Source organism: Pristiophorus japonicus, chromosome 13 (assembly GCF_044704955.1).
Source record: "Pristiophorus japonicus isolate sPriJap1 chromosome 13, sPriJap1.hap1, whole genome shotgun sequence".
Classification (NCBI taxonomy): Eukaryota; Metazoa; Chordata; class Chondrichthyes; family Pristiophoridae; genus Pristiophorus; species Pristiophorus japonicus.
This window is the reverse complement of record NC_091989.1, coordinates 55,767,563-55,781,284: the sequence shown is the minus strand read 5'-3', so window position 1 is coordinate 55,781,284 and position 13,722 is coordinate 55,767,563. Positions and strand designations below refer to the sequence as shown.

Here is a 13,722-nt window from a genome sequence, read left to right as displayed (position 1 = left end):
ACCTCCCCAAAACACACAAACACTGAAAATAAATTTTAAAAACATATTACATATTTAAAATGAATTAAAATGCAAATTAATTTTATATTTTTATACAAATTTTTCTTATTTTAATTTTTTTATATGTTTTGAAACGGATAAAAAAAAATTACCTTAATGGACAGGGTTTTTAATATATAAATAAGTGATAATATTTTATTTTTCTATTTTTTAAAACTTTTACGTTGGTAAAAGCAGGCCTTACGCCTGCTTTTACCAGTTAAGAATTGGAAGGACATTCGATGGGCAGGAGTTGGGCAAATGCCAACTCTCATTCCACAGAGGCCCTTTTCCTTCGCATGCGTGCGATCTGTCAAGAGATTTTTTGACAGATCACAAGTGCTGGGTTTAGGTGCACGCGGTTCGCATGTGCCCGTGAGGAGCGCGATTTCTGGCCCATTGAATTCATATATAAACACTAAGCTTCCATGTAGAAAACTTTCTGCCAAATGGATCATCTCAATCTTTCAAGTGAAGAAATCGATCAGCTCCTCCCATTTGGTGTTGAAGATGGGGAAAGCAGAGGAAGGAGATCAGAGAAAGCAATTTGTATTTGAAAAGCAAAGCCTCATGTTATACCATACCTTCTACTTTCCTTGAGTAGTGGAAGAATTTGGACAAGAAGAGGGGCCATACTAATTTAGGTGATCAAGCGAGATCTGGAGCTGGAAAACAGGTCAATTGTGTGCCTGCTGCACAACAGTCCATCAACCTCATATTTAAGAGCTTGGAGGTGGGGAAGTGAGTGAAGGGGGCAGGAGACCGTGAAGGAGCTGGAGTAGACAATGGCATTGAAGGCAGAAGTAAAATAGTGGATGAGCACTATGAATGCAACAGCTGTGTTGAGGCACAACAGGAGCAAAAGAGAGAAAGTTGGGAAATTTGAGAGTGCGCTAGAAATGCAGCTGAGGATATTGAGCATGTTTGTAGAGAGGTTTGAAGCAGATAGGGTGATATGAATGTTAAATGAAATCAGGAAGTGGTCAGAGATGGCTAAGTTAAAGGTAGGCTTGGGTGTGGCAATGCTTCTCAAGTTGACATAGAAACATAGAAAATAGGTGCAGGAGTAGGCCATACGGCCATTCGAGCCTGCACCATCATTCAATAAGATCATGGCTGATCATTCACCTCAGTACCCCTTTCCTGCTTTCTCTCCATACCCCTTGATCCCTTTAGCCATAAGGGTCATATCTAACTCCCTCTTGAATATATCCAATGAACTGGCATCAACAATTCTCTGCAGTAGGGAATTCCACAGGTTAACAGCTCTGAGTGAAGATGTTTCTCCTCATCTCAGTCCTAAATAGCCTACCCCTTATCCTAAGACTGTGTCCCCTGGTTCTGGACTTCCCCAACATCGGGAACATTCTTCCTGCATCTAACCTGGCCAGTCCCGTCAGAACTTTATATATTTCTATGAGATCCCCTCTCATCCTTCTAAACTACAGGCCCAGTCGATCCAGTCTCTCCTCATATGTCAGTCCTGCCATCCCGGGAATCAGTCTGGTGAACCTTCGCTGCACTCCCTCAATAGCAAGAACGTCCTTCCTCAGATTAGGAGACCAAAACTGAACACAATATTCAAGGTGAGGCCTCACTAAGGCCCTGTACAACTGCAGTAAGACCTCCCTGCTCCTATACTCAAATCCCCTAGCTATGAAGGCCAACATGCCATTTTCCTTCTTCACTGCCTGCTGCACTTGCAGGCCAACTTTCAATGACTGATATACCATGACATCCAGGTCTCGTTGCACCTCCCCTTTTCCTAATCTGCCGCCATTCAGATAATATTCTGCCTTCGTGTTTTTTGCCACCAAAGTGGATAACCTCACATTTATCCACATTATATTGCATCTGCCATGCGTTTGCCCACTCATCTAACCTGTCCAAGTCACCCTGCAGCCTCTTAGCATCCTCCTCACAGCTCACACCACCACCCAGCTTAGTGTCATCTGCAAACTTGGAGATATTACACTTAATTCCTTCATTCAAATCATTAATGTATATTGTAAATAGCTGGGGTCCCAGCACTGAGCCCTGCGGCACCCCACAAGTCACTGCCTGCCATTCTGAAAAGGACCTGTTTATCCCAACTCTCTGCTTCCTGTGTGCCAACCAGTTCTCTATCCACGTCAGTACTTTACCTCGAATACCATGTGCTTTAATTTTGCACACCAATCTCTTGTGTGGGACCTTGTCAAAAGCCTTTTGAAAGTCCAAATACACCACATCCACTGGTTCTCCCTTGTCCACTCTGCTAGTTACATCCTCAAAAAATTCTAGAAGATTTGTCAAGCATGATTTCCCTTTCATAAATCCATGCTGACTTGGACCAATCCTGTCACTGCTTTCCAAATGCGCTGCTATTTCATCTTTAATAATTGATTCCAACATTTTCCCCACTACTGATGTCAGGCTAACCGATCTATAATTACCCGTTTTCTCTCTCCCTCCTTTCTTAAAAAGTGGTGTTACATTAGCTACCCTCCAGTCCATAGGACCTGATCCAGAGTCGATAGACTGTTGGAAAATGATCACCAATGCATCCACTATTTCTATGGCCACTTCCTTAAGTACTCTGGGATGCAGACTATCAGGCCCCGGGGATTTATCGGCCTTCAATCCCATCAATTTCCCTAACACAATTTCCTGCCTAATAAGGATTTCCTTCACTTCCTCCTTCTCACTAGACCCTCGGTCCCCTAGTATTTCCGGAAGGTTATTTGTGTCTTCCTTCGTGAAGACAGAACCAAAGTATTTGTTCAACTGGTCTGCCATTTCTTTGTTCCCCATTATAAATTCACCTGAATCTGACCGCAAGAGACCTGCGTTTGTCTTCGCTAATCTTTTTCTCTTCACATATCACAAAATCAAGGTGATGGCAGTGGGGTTGGGAGAATTAGTGCATAGAATGAGATTGAGTGAGGACATGAGTGAGGAAATGAGTGCAGACAAATTTGGAGAAGAGAGAGTCAGGAGTTTAGCTGAGGGCTGCAATTATCGGGGATGCGTTTTCATTTGTTGCAAAGGCTGAGTGAGGACAGGACGCAAAAGATTTCAGCTAAGAAATCTAACTAAGTGACTCGAGAGGACAGTAAACAAGAACTTTGAAGAAGTATGAGAGGTAGTACAGGATGAGCTCCTCAAAAGATGAAAGTATCAAAGAATTAAGAGTGGGACCTATTGAAAGGAGCCACATCACGACTATGGCAGGGGAATTTGTAATCAGAGGTGACCAGCCTCAGTAAGAGGTAGGAGTCATCCTCTGTGAGCCATGTTTTCATCAGCTTTGGGATGCTAATGGATTCATCTAGATAAGGTCATGGATGATGAGAGCTTTATTTGCAAGGCCATGGACATTTTGAAGGGAAATAGTGGTAATCGGTTGCAAAATGGTTAGATGCAAGTGCATGACAGGGCAGAACAGAAATAAACACCGGCAATTGCTCAAGTGATCAAGTGGAGAAAGGTTTAATACTGGGCCATGCAGACCAGAAGCTTCCAGCTAATCTCAGCTGGGCAGCGGTTTACAAAATCACAATATAATTACAGATGGGAAAGGCCATTCAGGCGAAGCTTCGTTTATCTGTCCAGAATGATCCTGAAGTCCCCTGATTACAACATCCAAGAGGTTCTTAAATGATGCTAGAGTTTTTGCCTCCGCTACTCTATCTGGAAATTCATTCCGAGTATTGATCGCTCTTCATGTGAAGAAGAACTTACTGATATCAGAGTTAAATTTGGTGCTTACTAGTTTAAACCTGTGTTTGCTTGTTCTGCTGTCACAATTTAACTTAAAACAATTTTTGAAAATTTACCTTTTCCATACTATTTACAACCTTCTACCCCTGTAAGCCTACCTCTCAGTTGCATCCTTCCAAAACTCCACGTCTCTCCCTGTATTTCCTCATAACCACACATCTAACAATACTCATCAGTCTTGTGGTCTCCAATGCCTTGTGACCAAAAATAGACACAGTACTCAAAGTGTGGTCTGATGAGAACACTACAATGTTTGATTATCAATTCTTCTGACTTATTTAGTACTGATTGGGCTATTTATTTCAACATTCTATTGGTTTTGTTGATTGTTGCTACCAAGAAACTTATTAACCTCTTCCTTGGTTATTTGACTCTGTTCATGGAGTAAGTGTATTACCCATTTTTCCATCTGATATGCAAGTATTTATCGCTTGTCTGTGTTAATTGTAATCTGCCATTGTCCCACCCACTTAGATATTTTGTCCAGCTCATTCTGTCATTTCTGAGCTGCTTCCTTTGATCCACAGTCCCTCCTCGTTTAGTATCATCTGCAAATTTGACCAATTTCATGTCATCAGTTTCTTCTGCACTTCCCGTGTGTCAGTTCCTACTTGAGTCACCAGCTGCTGTTTGCACTTTTCTCCGTTCACTTGTGCTTCTTTTCCTTCTCCTTTTATTTGTTTTATTACACGGCACACACACAGATAGAGATCACCCTGTCCCTAACAACTACAGTGTTATTCTACCATTTACATTGCAATTGAGGCATCAGTTACTACTAAGCTGCTGCCGACCGGAGAGGATGCAATTCAGCTCACAGTGTTGCTCATGCTGATTTCACATATAGATACTTAATAATGAACAATAGATAGAATTTGCATTTATAAGAAATCACTTTCACCATATTATATTACTGTCAAAACTCAAGCATTTGTAATCATTTAGTTAGTGGTAGCATTATTTATTAGTCCAGGTGATTTCTCGAGGATTGTACCAAATATCACCAAGGCAATGACCCTTTAGGCTGACCAGTCTATTGCTGGCTAATGAAACAGCAATGAAACAAAATGCAGTTGGGAGAAAGGAATATCCAGTATGTTTTTGACTCGAATGCTGATAATGAAGACCATTTTATTGTCTCACTGCTTATTCCCTTACTTATATACACGACAAAGTATTAATAGTAAATTGGTTAATTTTTTAATTGATTCACATTTGAGCAAAACAGGAAATGTAGCATGGAAAGTAATTTGTAATACCCAACCTTTTTGAAAATTTATTGGATGAAGAAATAAAAACAGGATAAAGAAGCAGAACAGAATAAGTCACTAAAAAGGAAAAGGCCTGTAAAAGAATAGAAAATATAATCAGAATAAAAAAGATGAAATGTGCATACAATTAAAAGTAATTTCTAAAAGCACAAAACAAAGTTGCCAACAATTATATATAATGACATAGAATATACAGCACAGAGACAGGCCACTCTGCCCAGCTAGTCTGTGCTGGTGTTTATACTCCACATGTCATCCCCCATTTCATCTACCTCATCTCAGATGCAGCCTATTCCCTTTTCTCTTATGTACTCATCTAGTGTCCTTTTGAAAGTATCTAATCTATTTGCCTCAACCACTTGCTGTGATAGTGAGTTCCACATTGTAACCATTTCTTCTTATTTCCCGATTGGATTTATTACAACCTTAGTTGTATTTATGGCCCCTTGTTTTGGATTCTCCCACAAGTGGAAACATTCTCTCCACATCTACCCTGGCCAACCCATTCATAATTTTAAAGACCTCTATCGGGTCTCCTCTAAGTCTTCTCTTTTCTAAAGAAAAACGCCCCAACCGGTTTCAATCTTTCCCAATAGCTGCAATCTCGCAGTTCTGGTACCATCCTTGTAAATCTTTTTTTTCCACTTTCGTCAGTGCTTCTGTGTCCTTTTTATAGTATGGAGACCAGAACTGTGCACAGGACTCTAAGTGCGGCCTGACCAGGGTCCTATAAAAGTTTAACATAACTTCACTACTTTCAAATTCTAAACCTCTAGAAATAAATCCCAGTGCTTTGTTGGCATTTTTAATTGCTTTGCTGACCTGGTTTAAATGATTTGTTCATCTGTATTCCTAGATCACTTTGCTCTTCTATCCCATTCAGTTTCTTATTCCCTATAAGGTAAAGGTGATGTTTTTGCTTTTCCTACCAAATTGCATCACCTCACATTTACCTATGTTAAAGTTTATTTGACACTTACTGTCCAGTCTGCAAGTTTTCTAATGTCTTCTTGTATTATGCTGCATTATTCCTCGGTGTTAACTATGCAACCACCCCTACCCCAAGTTTGATATCATCTGCAAATGTTGATATTGAGTTACTTATTCCAAAGTCCAAAAGCCCGAAATCGCTGAAACCCAAGGCCCGCCCAAGTGCCACCCAAAGAACCGCCAATGGCTGGCGAGAGACCGGGCGATACTTTGCCTGGAAGATTCCACCAAAAATGGTGGCAGTACCGCCCGGCGGCCAAATAACGGCTTACACCATCAATCTGGGCGGCAGCAGGCGGGAGCTCTCAATCTCGGCGGCAAAGGCTCTTGCTGCCCAAGTGCCGCCGAGGATGGAGTCGGGCCCAGGGAGGGTGGAGGAGCTGAAAATAAAAATCATTACAAAGAAAAAAAAAATACCAGAACACCTACAGGAGACCCCATCCAGGTATGTCGCTGTAGTAAAAATAATTTTAAACATGTCCACTAACCTTTTATTGCAGGTCTTTGTACTTACCGCTGGGGCTAGACCAGCTTCCACTCAGCGGTCCTTCCCTTGTGGCGCCAAATCCCGCCCGCACCAATCTGGCAGCTCGGCGGGCGGGAGGTCACTTACGCTACTTGCCCGCCAGCAGCCATCAGCGGGCGTTCCCAGCGGTACTCCCCTCCCGCCTGCTCCAGCCCAAGTGGAAACTGGCACAGAGGGGAGACCGGAGGCAAAACATGGCGGCAATCGTCAGCATTGGGTGGTAAGGCCACCAATATTGGGGCCTAAATCATTCATGTAAATTATGAATAACAGTGGTCCCACTACTGATGTTTATGGAACACCACATTCTATCTTTCTCCAATCTGAATAACTATCCTTCACCCCTACTCTCTGCTTCTATTTTTAGTAAATTTGCTATCCATTCAGCATTTTGGCTCGACTCCACAACCTTTATGAGCCAACCTTATCAAATAATAGGAAAAAAATTAAAATCACGAAATAAATAATCTAGTCTTTTTTTCAGTTTAGGTAAGGTACTTAAGTGTGCTACTAAGTAAAACTACAAACCTTCTTAAAAAGAATTATTTCTTTAAGAGGAAAAATTATGCAGTAACCTCGCTTGTGGTTTACAATAACTGGAAATGGTTTACAGAGTATTGTTACTACTATATTTTAATGTCAGTTACAGACTAGTACAGACCAATACTTTATATAAATCATGCAAACAAATAGAGTACAGAAATTTCCAGTTACTTACTTGGATCTGACTTAGAAAATGTATCTCTGTCCAACAGATTCCTGCAGGGAAATAAAATGTCTCATTAAACACGAGTTCATGTTTAATATTTAAATTGTAAAAATATATATATGATGGCTCAACAGCTCTCCTGGTATAGCTTCAAAGACATATAGTTGCAATCCAATTTCAAATTATAGCCTCCTGAACTCAGTATCCACCATGGGCAACGTTTGCCAATTGTCAGACAAACTGATAAATGAAACTCCTCATAAAGGCACAACACTTGATCTTGTGATCAAAGACATTTGCACAGGATCCCTACATTGCCTCATAAAGCACCCACCGCCCCCACCGCCCCCTCCCCCCCGCACACTGGCCTGAGTGAGCATTTTCAGCTAAACAAAATTAAGTTAGGCAAACTGTTCATTATGGCAAAGATTTCAAGCACTGGGAGCAAGATAAAAATTGGGAAGTTATTTGTAAAACAGAGTCAGGCGGAGCCGTTTGGTCTAAAGGGCAATAGACGCGTATGATGTGTCACCGGTGAAGACCATTGAAGCAAATCATAAAATTAGGTACAAGCAGCTACTGGGGATAAATGGAATATTCCAGCAGGCTGGAAGATCAGGTGGATCTCTAAAAGGGGCTGATGGTCTTGTTGAGCCTAATGGCCTTTTTTTCTGATAGCTAGAAATTCCAATGTATCATGGTCAGTTAAGCAAAAAGAAATGTAACATTATGCTATACGTTTTTAATACTGGGAACCGAGATAAAACGTCCCAAACTAATTTTGCTTCCGAGTCAGATCTGTAGACCAAGGAGACTCTCATTTCATTCGTGTGGCACAGATTCAAACCAAAGTCTACAGGTCAAACAGCAACATTCTGATCAAATCTGGCACCCGGTCCCATACTGATTAGGCTTACCTTATTTTATAAACATAATTAATTTTGTAGACTGATTCCAAATGACAATATCTAAAAATCCATATTCCCAGTTTATGTTTGTGATTAAATAACCCAGGGGGGGCCGAATTTGGTGGACCGCCCGATTCTTGGCGGTCAATCTTCACCACCTGGTACCGCTGGGGCGGAGTGCTGGCAACATTGGTCCGGGCGGTCCTGAGCGGTGAGTTAGCGGAGTGCAACGGACGGTCTGCTCCGGCGGTGCAGGGCAAGTTGTCTGGGACGTCCCGAGTTCTGCACACGCGCGCTCTTCCATCGACCTCTGTCCCCCCATCGCCCCCCGCCCCCCGCCAAGAAGAGCAGTCCGGAGGCCAGAGACTGCCGATGTCAGATCGCAGGTATGTGTCTCCAGGTACGTTTAGATTTTTTAATTGTTTTGTGTAGTGCTTTGGATTTATTTATAATACTTATATTGTTATCTATTTATTTATTTTCACTTTTTCCGGTGGGGGGGGGGGTGCGGAATAGATCTCGAGGGGTGGGGGGTGGGGGAGGACTAGATCTCTGGGGGTGGGATTAGATCTCTGGGGGGGGTTTAAGATCTCTCTGGGGGGGGGGGATTAGATTTCTGGGGGGGGGGAAAGAGGATTAGATTGCTGGGAGGGGAGGACTATATCTCTGCGGGGGTGGCGGGTGAGAGAAATAGATCACGGGGAGGGGGGGGGGGAGAACATTTTAGTTTACATACCATCGACATACCATCAGCATAAAACCATCTCTTTTCAGACGGTGTGCAGCTCGGTGGTATGTCAGTAGTATGCTACCAATGTTGGACTTCTGGGCGGTTGGTAGGGTGCTCCAGGTGGGTGGACGGTATGCATACCGCCCAGCGGTATGTTGCTGATGAATTTCCCGTCGGGCGGTATGTGGGCGGTATGTAGGTATTTTTTGATCAATTTCGCAATTTTGGGCGGTATGTCCACCAATTTCGGCCCCTATATGTTATAAAGAAGATTAAAAGAGATAAAAGAAACACCAAAAAAAACAAGATTTGGGGGGAAAATAAGAAACTGACTGTTCTCAGTATGTTCTTTGAAAGCAGTACAAAATCAAAGTTTGTTGAAAATATTGAAGTAACTTGTTTTTTTAAATGGGTGTATGCATTAATGCATGGTAATTTGCCCACTATTTGCAAAAGGCAACCAGACTCTAGGATTGAATTGTAGCACCTATTTTATTCATTTACAGATTCACATCTCCATGGCATTTGCTGAATGAAATGCAATGCAACAAATGCAATTTAATATGTTAACGTTATTACAGTTATACATTAATAATCGCTAATTATATTTTCAAAGATAGTTACAATATTCAGAATTTAGGACGGTACTGAAACCATCTGCAAAGTCCCAAGTGGCCCAGTGAAAGGATCAAGAGTCAAGTTAGCTAATATTTATCAATGTGACTTTTTATGAGAACAAAGTCAAATGCATGAAGGATTCTTCTGTTCATTTTCAAAAGGCACTGACAGTCTGATAATAGAACGTCCGTTATGTTGGAAATCCAATACTATACTTTAAATTATTGAAATAAAAAAGTCAACGCTGAACAAAACACAGTTTCCAGCACATTCATATATTTTTTTTAAAAGGAGCCCAAAATCAGATGAGCCAAATTCCAAGGAAGAGAAGTTATTGAGATGAGAAATTAGTTTAAGAGACAGACAGACAGACAATGTGACAACAGACATCCCTCACTTCTTACAGTGCTGGAATGATTATCCAAATGAACCAAAGATAAATCATTAATGCTGATAATCTGAAATTATCTATAATGTATCAAATTTGCTATGCATGTAATGCACTTGGGCATCACAATTCTGTCATGCCTCTGGGTGATATTTGGATAGACGTTTTCCATTATAAAGCTACCTGTCACAGTTACATCTGCAGTCGCGCACTTCTATTACTAGATGTAGATTCATAAGCTTCAGATCCGCTACACCTACTAAAGCACTCAGAGAAACTCAATCTGTTTTTCTGTGGGCGGTCCACTAGTAAAAGCACCTGAGCATGTTCTTAGGATATTCTGGAGTGCTTTATGACCAATTAATTGCAACGTAGCCACTGTTGTTAATGAAGTAAATGTGGCTGCCAGTTTGCTTACAGCAAAATCTCATAAATGGCAACTAAGATAATTGATATCAATCGGTTTTTGGTGGTGTTGGATGAGGAGAGAATGTTAGCTCTTCTTCAAATAATGCCCTGAGACCTGTTACCTTCATATAACCAAGCAGACAGCACAGGTTCATGTAGATGTACAGCTGGTTAATTAGCTTCTGAAAGAGAAAGACAGTTAACATTTTGGGTGGGTTCAACCAGAAATGTTAACCAGTCTTTCTTTTTCAGGTGCTGATTAATCTACTGTTTATCACTAATATTTTTTGATTTTATTTTAACCTATGTATATCCATATTACCTCAAAACTAGATATAAAGAAGATGCATTCACATAGTGCCTTTCATGATCCCAGGATGTTCCCAAACCAATTAAGTACTTTTGAAGTGTAGTCACTGTTGAAATATAGGGAAACACGACAGCCAATTTGCATCCAACAAGGTCTCACAAACAGCAATGAGATATACAACCAAATAATCTGTGATATCGATTGAATGATGAACATTGACCAGGATACCAGGAGAACTCCCCTGCTCTTCATCAAATAGTGCTATGGAATTTTTTTCTCCACCGGATAGGGCAAACGATGCCAGTTTAATGTCTCATCCGAAACCTGGCACCTCCAACAGTGCAGAACTCCCTCAGCACTTCACTGAAGCACAGCCTACATTATGTGCTCGATCCTCTCAAGTGTAGCTTGAGTCCACAACCTTCCTGACTCAGCGGCGAAAGTGATACTCAGCCAATGCTAACAGCAACAAAATCTGTTCTTCTGCAAATACTACGTCAGTAATTAAGGTAAGTACAGAAAAAAACTGCTGAATGCTCTTGTCACAGATATATAGTTGACAGCTGGTGCTAAACGATCTGCCAACTGGATTTCCTGCGGCTGTCAATTATATTGAATTTCCCAAAACATTGGCCTATACACCGGAACAAATTAACTGTATAATTATTTTAGACTAAATGTATGGATAAAGTATCAATTCGGTGTTAACATATAATTCATATGGATTTAAAGAAATTATATTTTTCCATATAGGTTTTAATTATCGGTTTTACTTCTCATGCAGTAAATGCTTAACGATAAAATGGACTGCCATTGGGCATCTCTTGAAGACTACTCGGCTTTCTTTATACGTACCCCTTAGGCTTTTGCTGCATGAATCCTTCAATGATCATGTTACTTTCCTTTTGACTCATGTAAACATCTACTGCTTATTAAAAATAGCACAAATTACAAACTGCCAAATAACAAGATTCCTTGACCTGGAATCTTTTTCAATGAAATTGAGCACAACACACTTTGAAATGTTGTGTTATACAGATTATGATTTTAATCAATGATGACAGTTAGTTAGAGCTATCTGAAGCAAAAAGAACGCGAAAATGATTTCAAATTATGCTGGTCATTTGATTTTGATTGCTATATATCCACTGCCTTTTACTGCTGTGGTAATTCCATTCTAATTGTGCTGGTGATTACTGTTAGAGTCATGTTAGATTTTGCATAGGATTACATAATCTGTTTCAGTGGTCAGAAAATACAAGTGCTGCTCTTGATTGTGAGCCGCTCCTCCATTCTAATTCCTGGTCGATCCCGTTGTTAGATCCTATAAATTCAGCATTCAAAGCTCTATTTCAGAATCACCTGGGAATTTAGTTTCATACGCTTGTCAGAACTTATGGGGAGCAAAGATAGTCATTCTGTCCAAATTTCAGATTTTGCCACAGTTAAAGTGTTTCATCACCAATTCAACAGTCGTGTGAATCAAGAATTCCTTCCATGATCTTGACAACTTTCAAATGTAAAATGTGAATCTGTGTTAGAAGATTGATCCATTCATTCAGATTGTATCTACTCACACACACTGGTTGTTTTTCCAGTTGGTGTAAATAACTATTATGGTCAAGAATCGATAATTGGGTTAACTTCTCAGGTCTTTTTTAAAATCATTTAACTACAACTGATGACAAGGAGTGAGAGGAGGCTCATGTGGAGCATAAACGCCAGAATAGACCAGTTGGGCCAAATGGCCTGTTTCTGTGGTGCTGTATACGCAATGGCCTTAATGTTAATGGGGAGGTGGGTTTGCCGCAGGCCCTGCCATAAAGTTGTGGATTTGGAGTGAATACCTTTGTTTCCCACCTGCAGCCAGCCAGATGGAGAGGTTGGCTGCGGACGGGCGGGTAGGCCTGTGGCACTAAGCCACAGAGGGAAGGGAGGGCGGAAATCACATGGGGCCTGGGGGTGGTCCGGAGGAGCGGGGTGGAGAAGGTGGGGGGCGGGGAAGGGCAGTCGGGTGTTCATCGGGGGCCAGGAGCAGCATGGAGGGCTGGAGAAACTGGGGAGGGGGCCGAGTGATCATCAGAGGGCCGGTGGGAGCCAGGAGCGGCACAGGGGACCGGGAGTGGCCGGTGAACGGGCGAATGCTGAGAGCAGCTAACCGGGGAGGGGGGGTGGGGTCAGGAGTGGCCAATCAGGGGGGTCAGTGCTACTGATCGGGGGGGTGGGAAGGGCAGGGTTGGCAAGCGGCCAATCAGGAGAGGCGGGGAGTAGCCGATTGGAGGTGCCAAGAGCGGCCAATCAGAGAGGCCAGAGCAGCTGATCGCTGGGGGAGGGCAGGCAATCAGGGAGGTCAGAGCAGCTGATCGGGGGGGGGGGGCAGGTGCAGCCAATCAGAGAAGAGCCAGAGCAGCTGATCAGGGGACCAGAAGACCTCCACATGGGGGACAGAGGAGCATTGGGGCAGAGGGGGGGAGGGGGAAATTGGAGGCCCAATGGGGGGGGGTCTCTGATTGCGGGCCGTGGGTTAGGCAGGGACGTTGGAACAAGGAGATAAATGTAAAGGCACTTACCTCCTGGATCCAGCATTCCTCGCCTTACTTTACTGCCGGGTTTCACGACACCAACCAGAGTTAAATTTTAAATGGTGGTTAATTATGAAGCACGCCAGCCTGATTATCATATTTAAATAGGAGATCCCTCTCCTGGGAATGGGCTGGGTGCACTCCCCGTGTCCTGCCTCCGTTAAAAGCATGTGGGCGGGTTGGAGGTGGGTTCTAGTCAGGATTCAGATTTTTAACACTAACTTCCCACCTGACCCCAACCCACCCATTTTTGGGGGTTAAAATCCCCCCCGATGTATCAAAAGCTATAACCTTTTTTTGTAAAAGGAATGGCTTTTATGAAAGAAAGCTATATCCTACATTACAACAGTGACTACACTCCGAAAGTACTTCATTGGCTGTAAAGCACTTCGAGATGTCTGGTGATCATGAAAGGCGCGATATAAATCCAAGTCTTTCTTTATAAGGCAATCTCCACACTTGTTCATCTAACCAGAAGCAT

General features: G+C 42.2%; 1 protein-coding gene across 5 annotated transcripts in view; it reads right to left on the bottom strand.

Moving 5' to 3' along the window:
• The window catches only part of LOC139278583 (copine-8), a 435,806-nt gene that overhangs the window by 350,807 nt on the left and 71,277 nt on the right, over positions 1-13,722 (bottom strand). For 4 of the 5 annotated variants that reach the window (XM_070897510.1, XM_070897511.1, XM_070897512.1 and 1 more), the window contains exon 2: positions 7,307-7,347. In XM_070897510.1, the coding sequence (XP_070753611.1) occupies positions 7,307-7,347 (41 nt within the window). Of the gene's footprint in view, positions 1-5,065; positions 5,111-7,306; positions 7,348-13,722 lie in introns of those variants that run through there. The other variant, XM_070897513.1, reaches the window with a different exon arrangement.